This window comes from Mastacembelus armatus, chromosome 11 (assembly GCF_900324485.2).
Source record: "Mastacembelus armatus chromosome 11, fMasArm1.2, whole genome shotgun sequence".
NCBI classification, from domain to species: Eukaryota; Metazoa; Chordata; class Actinopteri; order Synbranchiformes; family Mastacembelidae; genus Mastacembelus; species Mastacembelus armatus.
The window spans coordinates 2,439,497-2,453,069 of record NC_046643.1 but is presented as its reverse complement, the minus strand read 5'-3'; the positions used below and the strand labels follow the sequence as shown (position 1 = coordinate 2,453,069).

The window sequence follows — 13,573 nt, the reverse complement described above, 5'->3', positions numbered from 1 at the left end:
AGTGAGGCTTCAGCAGTTCTGAGCAATTGTCAGCAGACAACCAAGCAAAAAAACTGTGGCTAAACAAAGGTATATAAAGTGAGGGACAAAACAAGGGACAGGTGAAAGCAATACAATAATCAGGTCAAAATAAAGTGAAACAGAGCGAAACAAAACCAGATCCTGTCATGATCCTTTCAAAATAAAAGAAACAGAAAGTCACAAGATGCGGATCATGACACTACTACGTTCCTGCACCACACTGACCACAAACTCCAGGTCATCATTTGTCAGAGTCATCATTACTCTGTATCACCGGGGCAATCTCGTCCATAAAAACATCCACGTCGCCATTCCTTAAAATGACTTGCACATCACTAGCCAGTGACGGGCCTCTCAAAACAACATTTGACACACTGCCTGGTCGTGACACCTCTATGGCCTCAACCAGCTGCTCCCTAATGAGACCAGGTACCTGCTCAGGTTTGCTATCAATGTTGATATCTCTAAAATTGATAGGCTGCCTCAATTTCCTTTGCATTGAAGGTTTGGATATCCCTGACAGAGACTGCACCTGCTCCCCGCATTGGGGAGATGCCACTGGGTGTGTGGTCATGTACAAAGCTAGTAGACTGTTGCTGCTGGTGCTGTTGCTGCTGCGGAGGCTTTGCGGGACAGAGAAAGAGTCTTAGAAATATTGGTATGGTACTCAGTTTCTGCAAGTACACAAAAGAAAATACTCATACTCGGTGTGAAAGAAATGGTATCATTGCATTCCTAGTGAAAAGTTTTCCTTTATAGTATATTAGGCAAATGCAGCTCTGCCTTCCAATACTAAGTATGGGAGAAAGATCTGAAGAAGTGGCCTGGGATAGTAGTAGCCAAGCTAGCTTAGCATTAGCTGTGGGATGTGATGGTTTGCTTTAAGGCCCTAACTATGGAACTTAGAAGTTTTTGTTTATCAGGAATGTGTTATGGTGCTATGACTTAAGTAATTTATTGCACATATAAAATTATATTTCCCAAACTTACTATGACATTTTTTAATTTATTTATGTTAAGTTTTATATTACTTACTTCTATAGTTTTCATTGATATATTAAACTTCTCTTTTTATGAATATGGATTTTAAACTACTCTTGTGAGTGTGTATGTTATTAAGGTGTTATTCTGATGACTATAAACTTGCAACAGTTTGTTTTCTGTTTATGGTGTACCCCTGCTCCAACTCTTCTTGTAAATAAAACATGTATAAAATTTAGCCTTGGGACATATTTATACATTTATTTAATTTATAAATGTCACTCTAAATTTGGCTATACCCCAAACCCAACCCTAAAGAAGGCAGTCTTGGTGGTGTCCTTAATTTTATAGTCAAGGGAAAGAGCAGGCTCAGTTGACATCTAAATTCTTAACAGTTCTGAGAGAGACCAGTGCCATGCTGCTGAGATTTCCTGCAGCAGTTGTTAAGCTTTTATCAGTAAGTGACTTTATTTTCTTTATTGTTGGACAGCCATCCTTCTCTCTTTACATCATTTGATGACATTGGGCAGTGTCTTTCTTACGTCTATCTTGAATTTGAACAGATCTAAGAGATGTAATCAGTTATAGCAGAGATCTCTATGTCTGTGTGTGTGTGTGTGTGCGTGTGTGTGGGCGGGTACGAGTGAGTGAGAGAGAGAGGTCTGAGTTCACTATGCATGTGTGCCTTTGTAACTGAAAACTGTGGCTCGGTGTTCATCCCTGACTAGGTAAAAATGGTTTGTGGTGGAAGTTATTCACATAGTTCATTAATTGTTTACAGTTATTTAAGATTTTATAAACACACTAACAGTTTATCTATATAACTATACAATGTGTAGCCACTATCTCATATTATTATTTCCTACTGTCTGACAGGTGGTTCAAGAAGATGAGACACACATCTATTATAAAGTTCACCGCTGGACTGATCATAGGATTTTTATGGCTTTACTATCTTTTGGGCTCACACCTTTCAGCAGACGACATATTGCTGAGCAATGTGAAGCATGTTCACACAGGTAGGCATTTAGGTGTGTGTGTATATATATATCAACATGCCATGTTTCCTTTAAAGAACAATGGAAAAATAACTGTAGCACATTATAAGCAGTTGAAACTTATGAGAAGAAATAGTCTATGAATAAAAGTTTTAAGGTTATTTGTTCAGAGCACCGTGCTCTCACAGTATAACCAAGAAATTTTCACATGAAATGGAAATATTCACATGACTTCATTAGGACAGTCAGCCGCCCCACATTCCTAAAAGGTTCCTGCAAATGCAGATGCGTTTTATAAGAAATGTATTTGACTGATTAGATTTTGATATAACCCTTTGCTCTACCTTTTCTACAGCAAGAGTACCATTTAGATGCTATGTAGTAGGTTGGCTGAGGTGAACAATGCTGCTCTTTCATGCAGGAGATGTGATTTTGCTCTCACTTTAAGCTGCACTCTGAGACTGAGATGAGAATTACTTTTAATTTTTGCTCTGAGACTTTGCACACAATAAATCTTCAAGTACATAACATTTACACTATAAGCAGAAAACTGACCTTTGTGATGGAGAAAATATGTTGGCTGGAAACATTTTACTGACATGTATCAACGTATTGGCAGTTGCACTTTGTACATGTATACCAGTGGCAAATTAACATTGTCAGAGTTGTTTATTAACACTGGTGATTTAGCTGTTTAACGATGTCATTTTCAAGAAACTGTCAGTAGTATAATGTAGTCCCCGACCGGAAAAAAAAGGGTGGAGGTTTTCATTGAGATTTAAATGCAGTCGTCCAAAGATATTAACACCTTTTCAGGTGGAAAACCATCACCATGGCAACCACCGCCACCCCATACCTCTCTGTTGAACAGTTTGTTTTGGAAATTCACTGTGATTTAAGATGGGTAAGTACTTTATTTAACACAGCCAAAGGATGAATACAAAAGAGAGAATGTAAGATAGAAAATAAAAACATACACAACACAATATAAGCACAATACTGTACAGGAGAGTGCAGCAAAAAGTGTTTTTATGTTTTTAATGTTAAATTAACAGCCTCACTGGTAATTTGCTCTGACCTGTGTAGGTCACGTCTGTTTATATGTAAACCAGTCAAACCAGTCCTGCGACTTATATAGCAAACTGACTTGTGTATATTTACAGTACTTTTGTCGAGTAGATATTATTGTTAGATGTCACTCTTGACTCAATTGATGACAATATAATGCCAAAAAAGTATGTTATGTTCAAGCTAAATTCTAACACCTGGTGTAACACAAGTGAAAATGCTGCCCAATAGAAAGAGCTATATTGCAGACTTCAAAGTGCAGGTAATAAAGTCTGCAGCTAAAACACAGTTTGGAGTGAGTGTTGGCATTCAGAACCTGAGAGATGAGGAGGAGACGCTGTTTCATCTCCGTCCAACCCTGATGTTGGCAGAGTTGTTTAATTTCACTTGACATGGATGAATGAATTTCATAATGCACTTCTGCTTGTTGTTATGTCTAGTCTACGTTCTTCATAGGCTAATTTAGACTGTAATTAGTATAAATGTGACTTTGTGACAAAGCAACTTATTTATGTCTTTTCTTTTCACATCATGGGGCATACAAATTGAATGATCTCTAACTGGGACTTCATTTCCTCAGAACAGATCCTCCAGATTGTTGTGTAATACAAACAATAGACCTGATTTCTGGAAACCACATAAGCCTGTCACGGCAGGAAGCTATAAGTATTTTCATTCCACATATTGTTATTATAGTAACTGTTGCAGCTACATGATTGACATGTTCATTTCTTTCTATAAATATGTTAAAAATCTTATGTTATTTTCTCTTGATGTGAATGTTATAGTTGAATAATTCATTTACAAAGACAATGTCAACAAATGCTCCTGCAAATAATTGTAAAATTTGCTGATATTAGAAATGGCTGAACCCTGCGTGAGCAGTGAAATTCACGACACATTGTGGTGTTACTGATCTGAGCACAGTGCTAATGCAGAATGTAGTTTGTTAATAAAGGTGTGGGTGTTTGTAAAATGGCCTAAACACAATCGACCAAAAACAAAAGGGATATTAATATTTGAACACTGTGTATACAGGCAAATTCCAACTCCAAGTCATCACCTAACTTTAAATTCTGACAGACTGCTGATCCAGGCAAGTGTTATCAGGAACAGACGTGTGTGTGTGTACTTGTATTTCTACCTTTGTGAGGGTAATTTTGACCATATGTGTATGAGAGAGAGCAACCATGTAAGTGGTTTGCATGCTTTCCAGGATGTAATGAGCTGTAGCGACACAATAATGAAACATCAACTGATATTTAGATGTACTGTATGAAAAAAAAATCCATGCTGGCTACTCTGTTGCTATCAACAAGAATGTAAGCAGAAGAAAGGCAGGTTTATGTAGGCTAGATGTCATTTTTTTCAACTAATGTAATTTACTGTTTAACAGAAGACATCTTCCAACATAAAGGAAAATGAATGTAGAAGTAGAATAGAATTAAAGTGAAATAAAAATGTTAAAATAAAAAATACACAAGATTTTTAGTGAGTTATGATACTTTTCAGTGAAGTTACAGTGCAGTACATTGTGAAAATAAAACTGAAGAGGATCCAGACAGATCCAGATCCTTTTCTAGTCTGTTTATATCTAGTCATTATACACCGATCAGCCATAACATTATGACCACCTGCCTAACTCTGTGTACACAGGAGTCAATGCAGCAGTAGGTTGACTCTTGTGTCAGTCAGCAGCTCATTGTGTATCTTCTGTGAATCTGTTTGCTTTCATAGGTCTACTGTCAGGAAGAGAAACACACATTTGTCCAGCATTCAGTGTAAAATATGTGAAAAGGAGTGGAAACTGTTATCATGAGAACAAGTTAAAGATCATTTTTTAAACCAACGTTCTCCCCACTCTGTGATATCACCACTACAGCCACTGAATGTTTCTGTTACTGTTACTATGTCCCAGCGTCTTGTCGTCGTCAACAATGCCGTGGCCAGAAAAGGCCATCCTCAGCCCCAGCTAGCTCACTAGAGTCTCCAGCTAGCCCACCAGGGACTCCAGACCCTCAGCCTGAGTCTCCGGCCTCCCTGCCCACCTCTTTGGCTTCCCTGCCCGAGGCTTCAGCCTCCCTGCCTGAGTCCCAGGTTGCAGGACAATGACCGCGTCCGTGCCGAGGCTCCGCCATTGCTTCCTTGATCTCAGTGTGCCGACGATGGCTTTCCCGCTGAGGCTCCACTCCTGCTCCCTGGACCTCACTGTGCCAATGATGGCATCCCCGCTGAGGCTATTCCCAAGCACCAGGTTCCTTCGCTGCTTCCTGGGGGGGCCAACTCTTGCGAGGGGCCATCCTCCAGAGCGACAGTGGAGAGGAAAAACTCCCTTTAACGGAAGAAAGGGGAGCTCAGTGCACCGATGGTCCTCGGGCAGTCTAGGCCTATAGCAGCATAACTAAGGGATGGTTCAGGGTTGCCTGACGCCAGCCCTAACTATACGCTTTGTCAAAGAGGAAGGTTTTAAGTCTAGCCTTAAAAATACAGAGAGTGTCTGCCTCCTGAACCCAGACTGGGAGCTAGTTCCACAGGAGAGGAGCTTGATAGCTAAGGGTTCTGCCTCCCATTCTGCTTTTGGAGCCCTTTCCTGAGGGACTGTTCTCCAGAAATGCCCTGGAATCCTGCTCTCCCAAGAGGTCATCCTCCAGAGAGCCCCAGATCCCTGCTCTCCTGAGGGGCCGTTCTCAGGAACGCCCTGGACTCCAGTTCACCTGAGGGATTGTCCTCTAAATCGGCCCCAGATCCTTGTTTGCCTGAGGGGGCATCCTCCAGAACAGCCCCAGATGTCTGCTTGCCTGAGGGGCCGTCCTCCAGATTGGCCCCAGATCCTTGTTCACCTGAGGGGCCATCCTCCAGAGCGGCCTCAGATCCTTCTTTGACTGAGGGGCCAACCTCCTGAGCCCCCCTGGGCTACCCCGCCTTTATCAGGGCAGACCTCCAGACTCTGGACTGTGTAAGATCCTCCTCCTGGTTTTGTTTTGGCTGTCTGGGAGCTGGAGCTGCCCATTGGGGGGTACTGTTACAGTCCAGGTTTGGACTTCCTCCCCTGAACCTTTATTTTGTATTTCTGTTTCCTCCTCGCCTGGTCTTTCCCCAGGTAGCTTTATGTTTAATAATCCTAATCAGTCTCAATTGTCCCTGCTCTCCCTCACGTCCTAGCGTCTTTTCTCCTGTGCTCCTGGTGTCTCCTTTCTCTGTCTCCTGCCTGTGTTTCTACTCCTCATGTCTCCTGTTCCTCTCCATACCCCTTAAGTTAAGTTTTCCCCTATGCTGGTTTGAATAAAGTCCTTTAGTTTGCAACCTTGGGTCCACATAACACAATAGTTTGATATTACTTGAATAACAACATCACCTAATACTTCTATTAGAGTAATCTGCATGAAGTCTTACTATGTAGCAGTTGGAAATTGGACATTTACAACTTACAATTTACATTTATGAAGTTTTAGATTTAAATAAAAAAGGTGAAATCACTTTCAGCGTAAGCAATGGATGCAAGCATTGTCATTCTACTTTAACTCAAGGCAGTGAGCCTGGAATAGCTTGGTTACTGAATGGTTACAGCATATGGCACATAAGCACAATGGCCATAATTTGAATCTAGGCAGACACATTTGTATCCTGCAGGGCACTACAGTAAAATAAAGAAGGATCGACTTTATTTTAGCCAATGCTGATCCTTTACAATATGCCTGGATAGGCCCTGATACAAGACATCTGAGGGGTGGTGAAATAAGTAATGGGAGAAGAAAGAAGAAAAACCAGAGTGGATCATTTAACCTCTTGGGCCTCAAGCAGTCTAAATCAAGCCCTCTGAGATGTTTTGAGGAGAAAGATCTTTTCAGTGGAACAATTAACAACTCCTATATGTCTAAACCTAACAAACCCCAATCCCACACTGCTTTGTGCAGTGTACCACAGTGTAAAAATGTGATTACAAGTATGCTGAAGCAAAAGTGTCAGTAGTACTAGTAGTACAAGTATTGGTATTAACATCACAACATACTTTAGTTATCAAAAATAAAAGTAAAATGGCACATTTCACAGTAATGTACAGGTTATTACTGGAATCTAAACTATAGGCAGCACCGTATTTTACATACTGCCGCGTAGTTTGTGAAGCTGGGGGTCTGAATGTACTGTATTTTCTTTAATACATTTGATTATGAAGTCATTAAAGTAAAAGTAAAAATCTCAGAATATAAGAAAAAGGCACTGTAGCAGAAAATGGTAGTGAATTAAATGTACTTAATGTTACTTTTTACCTCTGGGCAAAAGTCAACCACAGGGTCCTGTCTGTAAGATATGTGGCATCCATACTTGCATCAGATACATGGGAAATGCAAGATAAAGATTGATTTTTTGTGTAAGACAATGAAAATAAAAATGTAGAGAATGTTAGAGTTTTTTTTAATGACCTAAATGATTCATGGAAAATGAAATCATTAGGGTGTATTTTATAATTATAGGGATGTGACATGCCATGATTACTGGTGCTAAAAATATCACAGTAAGTGGAGTTATCATTAATAGTATTTGTGAGTTGACCCCATAAAGGGGTGTTCTTTGCCATGCAAATGATATGGATTATCCATAAGAGTTATGTTCCTCAGCCTGGTGGCTATATGCCATTTTCTAGCTTTCTGATGTTTTGTTTATTATACCTCTAGGTGAGAACAAGAAGTCAGCAGCTAATTCCTCTAACACAACACGGATCTTATGTTGGATCATGACAGGACCAAAGAACCTGGAATCTCGAACCAAGCACATCAAACAGACATGGGCCAAGCGATGCAACAAAGTGCTGTACATGAGCTCTGTCAAGACAGACTTCCCTACAGTAGAGCTCAATGTGAGTGAAGGGAGGGACAATCTGTATTAGAAGACAATTCGAGCCTTTCAGTACATCCACCAGCACCATCTGGACGAAGCAGACTGGTTCCTGAAAGTGGACGATGACACGTTTGTGGTCGTAGAGAATCTCCGCTACAGTTTGTCCAAATATGATCCAGAAAAGCCATTGTACAGTGGGTACGGAAAGTATTCAGACCCCTTTAAATTTTTCACTCTTTGTGTCATTGCAGCCATTTGCCAAAATCAGAAAAGTTCATTTTATTTCTCATTAATGTACACTCAGCACCCCATCTTGACAGAAAAAAACAGAAATGTAGAAATTTTTGCAAATTTATTAAAAAAGAAAAACTGAAATATCACATGGTCATAAATATTCAGACCCTGTGCTCAGTATTGAGTAGAAGCACCCTTTTGAGCTAGTACAGCCATGAGTCTTCTTGGGAATGATGCAACAATTTTTCACACCAGGATTTGGGGATCCTCTGCCATTCTTCCTTGCAGATCCTCTCCAGTTCTGTCAGGGTGGATGGTGAACGTTGGTGGACAGTCATTTTTAGGTCTCTCCAGAGATGCTCAATTGGGTTTAGGTCAGGGCTCTGGCTGGGCCAGTCAAGAACGGTCACAGAGTTGTTCTGAAGCCACTCCGTTGTTATTTTAGCTGTGTGCTTAGGGTCATTGTCCTGTTGAAAGGTGAACCTTCAGCCCAGTCTGAGGTCCTGAGCACTCTGGAAGAGGTTTTCTTCCAGGATATCTCTGTACTTGGCCGGATTCATCTTTCCTTCAATTGCAACCAGTCGTCCTGTCACTGCAGCTGAAAAACACCCCGACAACATGATGCTCCCACCACCATGTTTCACTGTAGGGATTGTATTGGGCAGGTGATGAGCAGTGCCTGGTTTTCTCCACACATACCGCTTAGAATTAACGCCAAAAAGTTCAATCTTGGTCTCATCAGACCAGAGAATCTTATTTCTCATAGTCTGGGAGTCCTTCATGTGTTTTTTGGCAAACTCTATGCGGGCTTTCATGTGTCTTCCACTGAGGAGAGGCTTCTGTCGGGCCACTCTGCCATAAAGCCCCGACAGGTGGAGGGCTGCAGTGATAGTTGACTTTGTGGAACTTTCTCCCATCTCCCTACTGCATCTCTGGAGCTCAGCCACAGTGCTCTTTGGGTTCTTCTTTACCGCTCTCACCAAGGCTCTTCTCCCATGATTGCTCAGTTTGGCTGGACGGCCAGGTCTAGGAAGAGTTCTGGTCGTCCCAAACTTTTTCCATTTGAGGATTATGGAGGCCACTGTGCTCTTAGGAACCTTGAGTGCTGCAGAAATTCTTTTGTAACCTTGGCCAGATCTGTGCCTTGCCACAATTCTGTCTCTGAGCTCCTTGGGCAGTTCCTTCGACCTCATGATTCTCATTTGCTCTGACATGCACTGTGAGCTGTAAGGTCTTATATAGACAGGTGTGGGTCTTATATAGACAGGTGTGTGCCTTTCCTAATCAAGTCCAATCAGTTTAATTAAACACAGCTGGACTCCAATGAAGGAGCAGAACCATCTCAAGGAGGATCAGAAGAAATGGACAGCATGTGAGTTAAATATGAGTGTCACTGCAAAGGGTCTGAATACTTTTGACCATGTGATATTTCAGTTTTTCTTTTTTAATAAATTTGCAAAAATTTCTACATTTCTGTTTTTTTCTGTCAAGATGGGGTGCTGAGTGTACATTAATGAGAAATAAAATGAACTTTTTTGATTTTGGCAAATGGCTGCAATGACACAAAGAGTGAAAAATTTAAAGGGGTCTGAATACTTTCCGTACCCACTGTACCTGGGGAGAAGGTTTACCCCTTTCATCAGTCAAGGTTATATGAGTGGAGGAGCAGGTTATGTCCTCAGTAAGGAAGCACTGAGGAGATTTATCAAAGGGTTCAAGAGTGGAGAATGTACCCACTTCTCCAGCATAGAGGACATTGCTCTGGGGAAATGCATGGAGACCATGAAGGTAGAGCCAGCAGACTCCAGAGACTTGAAGGGGAGACAAACATTTCATCCTTAACCTCCAGACTATTACTTAGTCAGACAGCCCCCAAGACCACGGCCATGGTATATGATTTATGACCACTACACACCAGTAGAGGTAAGCAACAGCATATACAGTGGGTACGGAAAGTATTCAGACCCCTTTAAATTTTTCACTCTTTGTGTCATTGCAGCCATTTGCCAAAATCAGAAAAGTTCATTTTATTTCTCATTAATGTACACTCAGCACCCCATCTTGACAGAAAAAAACAGAAATGTAGAAATTTTTGCAAATTTATTAAAAAAGAAAAACTGAAATATCACATGGTCAAAAGTATTCAGACCCTTTGCAGTGACACTCATATTTAACTCACATGCTGTCCATTTCTTCTGATCCTCCTTGAGATGGTTCTGCTCCTTCATTGGAGTCCAGCTGTGTTTAATTAAACTGATTGGACTTGATTAGGAAAGGCACACACCTGTCTATATAAGACCCACACCTGTCTATATAAGACCTTACAGCTCACAGTGCATGTCAGAGCAAATGAGAATCATGAGGTCGAAGGAACTGCCCAAGGAGCTCAGAGACAGAATTGTGGCAAGGCACAGATCTGGCCAAGGTTACAAAAGAATTTCTGCAGCACTCAAGGTTCCTAAGAGCACAGTGGCCTCCATAATCCTCAAATGGAAAAAGTTTGGGACGACCAGAACTCTTCCTAGACCTGGCCGTCCAGCCAAACTGAGCAATCATGGGAGAAGAGCCTTGGTGAGAGAGGTAAAGAAGAACCCAAAGATCACTGTGGCTGAGCTCCAGAGATGCTGTAGGGAGATGGGAGAAAGTTCCACAAAGTCAACTATCACTGCAGCCCTCCACCTGTCGGGGCTTTATGGCAGAGTGGCCCGACGGAAGCCTCTCCTCAGTGCAAGACACATGAAAGCCCGCATAGAGTTTGCCAAAAAACACATGAAGGACTCCCAGACTATGAGAAATAAGATTCTCTGGTCTGATGAGACCAAGATTGAACTTTTTGATGTTAATTCTAAGTGGTATGTGTGGAGAAAACCAGGCACTGCTCATCACCTGTCCAATACAATCCCTACAGTGAAACATGGTGGTGGGAGCATCATGTTGTGGGGGGTGTTTTTCAGCTGCAGGGACAGGACGACTGGTTGCAATTGAAGGAAAGATGAATCCGGCCAAGTACAGAGATATCCTGGAAGAAAACCTCTTCCAGAGTGCTCAGGACCTCAGACTGGGCTGAAGGTTCACCTTTCAACAGGACAATGACCCTAAGCACACAGCTAAAATAACAACGGAGTGGCTTCAGAACAACTCTGTGACCGTTCTTGACTGGCCCAGCCAGAGCCCTGACCTAGACCCAATTGAGCATCTCTGGAGAGACCTAAAAATGACTGTCCACCAACGTTCACCATCCACCCTGACAGAACTGGAGAGGATCTGCAAGGAAGAATGGCAGAGGATCCCCAAATCCTGGTGTGAAAACTTGTTGCATCATTCCCAAGAAGACTCATGGTTGTACTAGCTCAAAAGGGTGCTTCTACTCAATACTGAGCACAGGGTCTGAATATTTATGACCATGTGATATTTCAGTTTTTCTTTTTTAATAAATTTGCAAAAATTTCTACATTTCTGGTTTTTTGTGTCAAGATGGGGTGCTGAGTGTACATTAATGAGAAATAAAATGAACTTTTTTGATTTTGGCAAATGGCTGCAATGACACAAAGAGTGAAAAATTTAAAGGGGTCTGAATACTTTCCGTACCCACTGTACTACAGGCTACTGGAAATTTAGGTTTATGCCAGGACATTTTTAAAAATGTCTCAAAATGACCACTACCTTTGGATGGCCATTAATTCATTTTGAAATTTCTACTTTTACATATACATTTACATACATTTTAAACCACAGTCCTTTCTTAATAAACCTATATAATTGTTATGCATAATTGTTGCATTTGGCTTTTTGAAAATTACCTAATAACATTCTTGTCTGACAGGACTGCAGTAAATGTCTCTCAGGGTGTAGTTAATATTAGGACGCAGGGATCATTTGTACTACATGCTATCATCAGCATGCTAACAATGACAATGTTATCATGTTGCTGTTTAACAGCAATAATTTTTACCATGTTTGTCATTTTAGTTTGGAATGTAAGCATACTAACCTTTATTAATTAGCATCATGAGGAAAAATACCACGACACTCCAAATCATCTCCCAGTTATTTATTCATGCAAATTACACACTTTTTGATAACACTATCAAATATGGTATATTAAAACAGTACTGTACACCGGCAGCAGCAGCCCCCTACAGTGTGTCCCCCAATACACTACAGTGTGTCTGAACATGGTGTGTGGACAAGGATAGAACAGGATGAACCAGGAGGGTGTTATTTGTTCAGAACAACTCTTTGTGACTTGAAAATGACCCTTGCACACCAGAAATCTGCATGTACGATGGATCGTATTGTCAAATAGGACTTGGTGGCGGAATGTAATTTTAATAATATTCAGGTCTATGTCTGTGACTGTTTAACTTCAGTAGAAATGCATGAATGGTTCCACAAGAAGTCATAAACTGTGACCCAAGCAAAAATTTTTTACTGATAAATAAAATGAATATAGAGACACTGAAAGGCAGAGATTACAGTAGACTGGAAGTCTAGAAAAGCATATTATAAGGCATGTTGTGTGTTGTGCTGGTGAGTAGTGTATATCCTCAGTACAAACCTGTGTTGTGTCTTCCTACTGCTTGCACAAAGAGTGCAGTGTTATATTTATTATTCTTCAATATTTCATTGTGCTAACCTTTAATGTAATTTCCATTTGTCTCTCCAGGGTCCAAGCTGCTGCTCAGATTTTGTTGTGTCCTTTCACTACATTTATGCTGTGCAGCTGTATGTTCTGGAGTACATGACATATCATCTGCGTCCATATGGATACAAGTACAGATTTAATCCTGATGAAAATACAGAACATCACAACTAAGTTTATTTTGGCATTTGCACAACTGTGCACTAACTAACGGAGAGGTCAAAGGTTTTTCAAGTGTTAAGGCCTAGGGTTGATGACACTACAAATGATCTTGCTCAAACAGTCCTGTCGGTCTGATTTCAATTGCAAAACTGTTTATGATGTCTTGGGGGCTGTGGGTCTGTTTTACCAAGGTGTCACATTTGTACTAAGAATGAACTGAATTGTCAAATTTTAGGATACTGTGTGCCTCTGTTTTGGTTTCTGACAGTGTTAAAAACTTGCATTACAGGGCCCTTTCATTTATAAAACATCTGTGTATATTATTTGTTGAAGCCATTAACAAAAGCTTAATGGCATGATGGCAACAAAGTTGAACCACAGTCACAACAGGGTCAAGAGGTATCTTTAGCCAAGTACAGAACAAGTCAAGAAACAAACAGGAAATTATGTTTCTCCAACTGACATAAGAGTATTTTTTAGCATTTTTTAGCTACTGAACTAAAAAATGTTGGACTGTCAATATTGTTACTCATACTTTGCACATTCCAACATATGGCTTAGATCTGACCTGATTTTAAGTAGGCTACATTGTAAATATATGTTTACATGTCTTGCACACTCTTGTTCAGTA

The 13,573-nt window shown here is 40.7% G+C and overlaps 1 protein-coding gene across 1 annotated transcript; it reads left to right on the top strand.

Moving 5' to 3' along the window:
• Positions 1-1,683: 1,683 nt before the first annotated feature.
• On the top strand, positions 1,684-13,022 carry c1galt1a (core 1 synthase, glycoprotein-N-acetylgalactosamine 3-beta-galactosyltransferase 1a). Its single transcript, XM_026300460.2, is given in 5 exon segments — positions 1,684-1,730; positions 1,879-2,021; positions 7,742-8,111; positions 9,761-10,061; positions 12,805-13,022. Coding segments are annotated over 4 exon segments (951 nt in total). The 5' UTR covers positions 1,684-1,730; positions 1,879-1,891; the 3' UTR covers positions 12,955-13,022.
• The last annotated feature ends 551 nt before the right edge of the window (positions 13,023-13,573 follow it).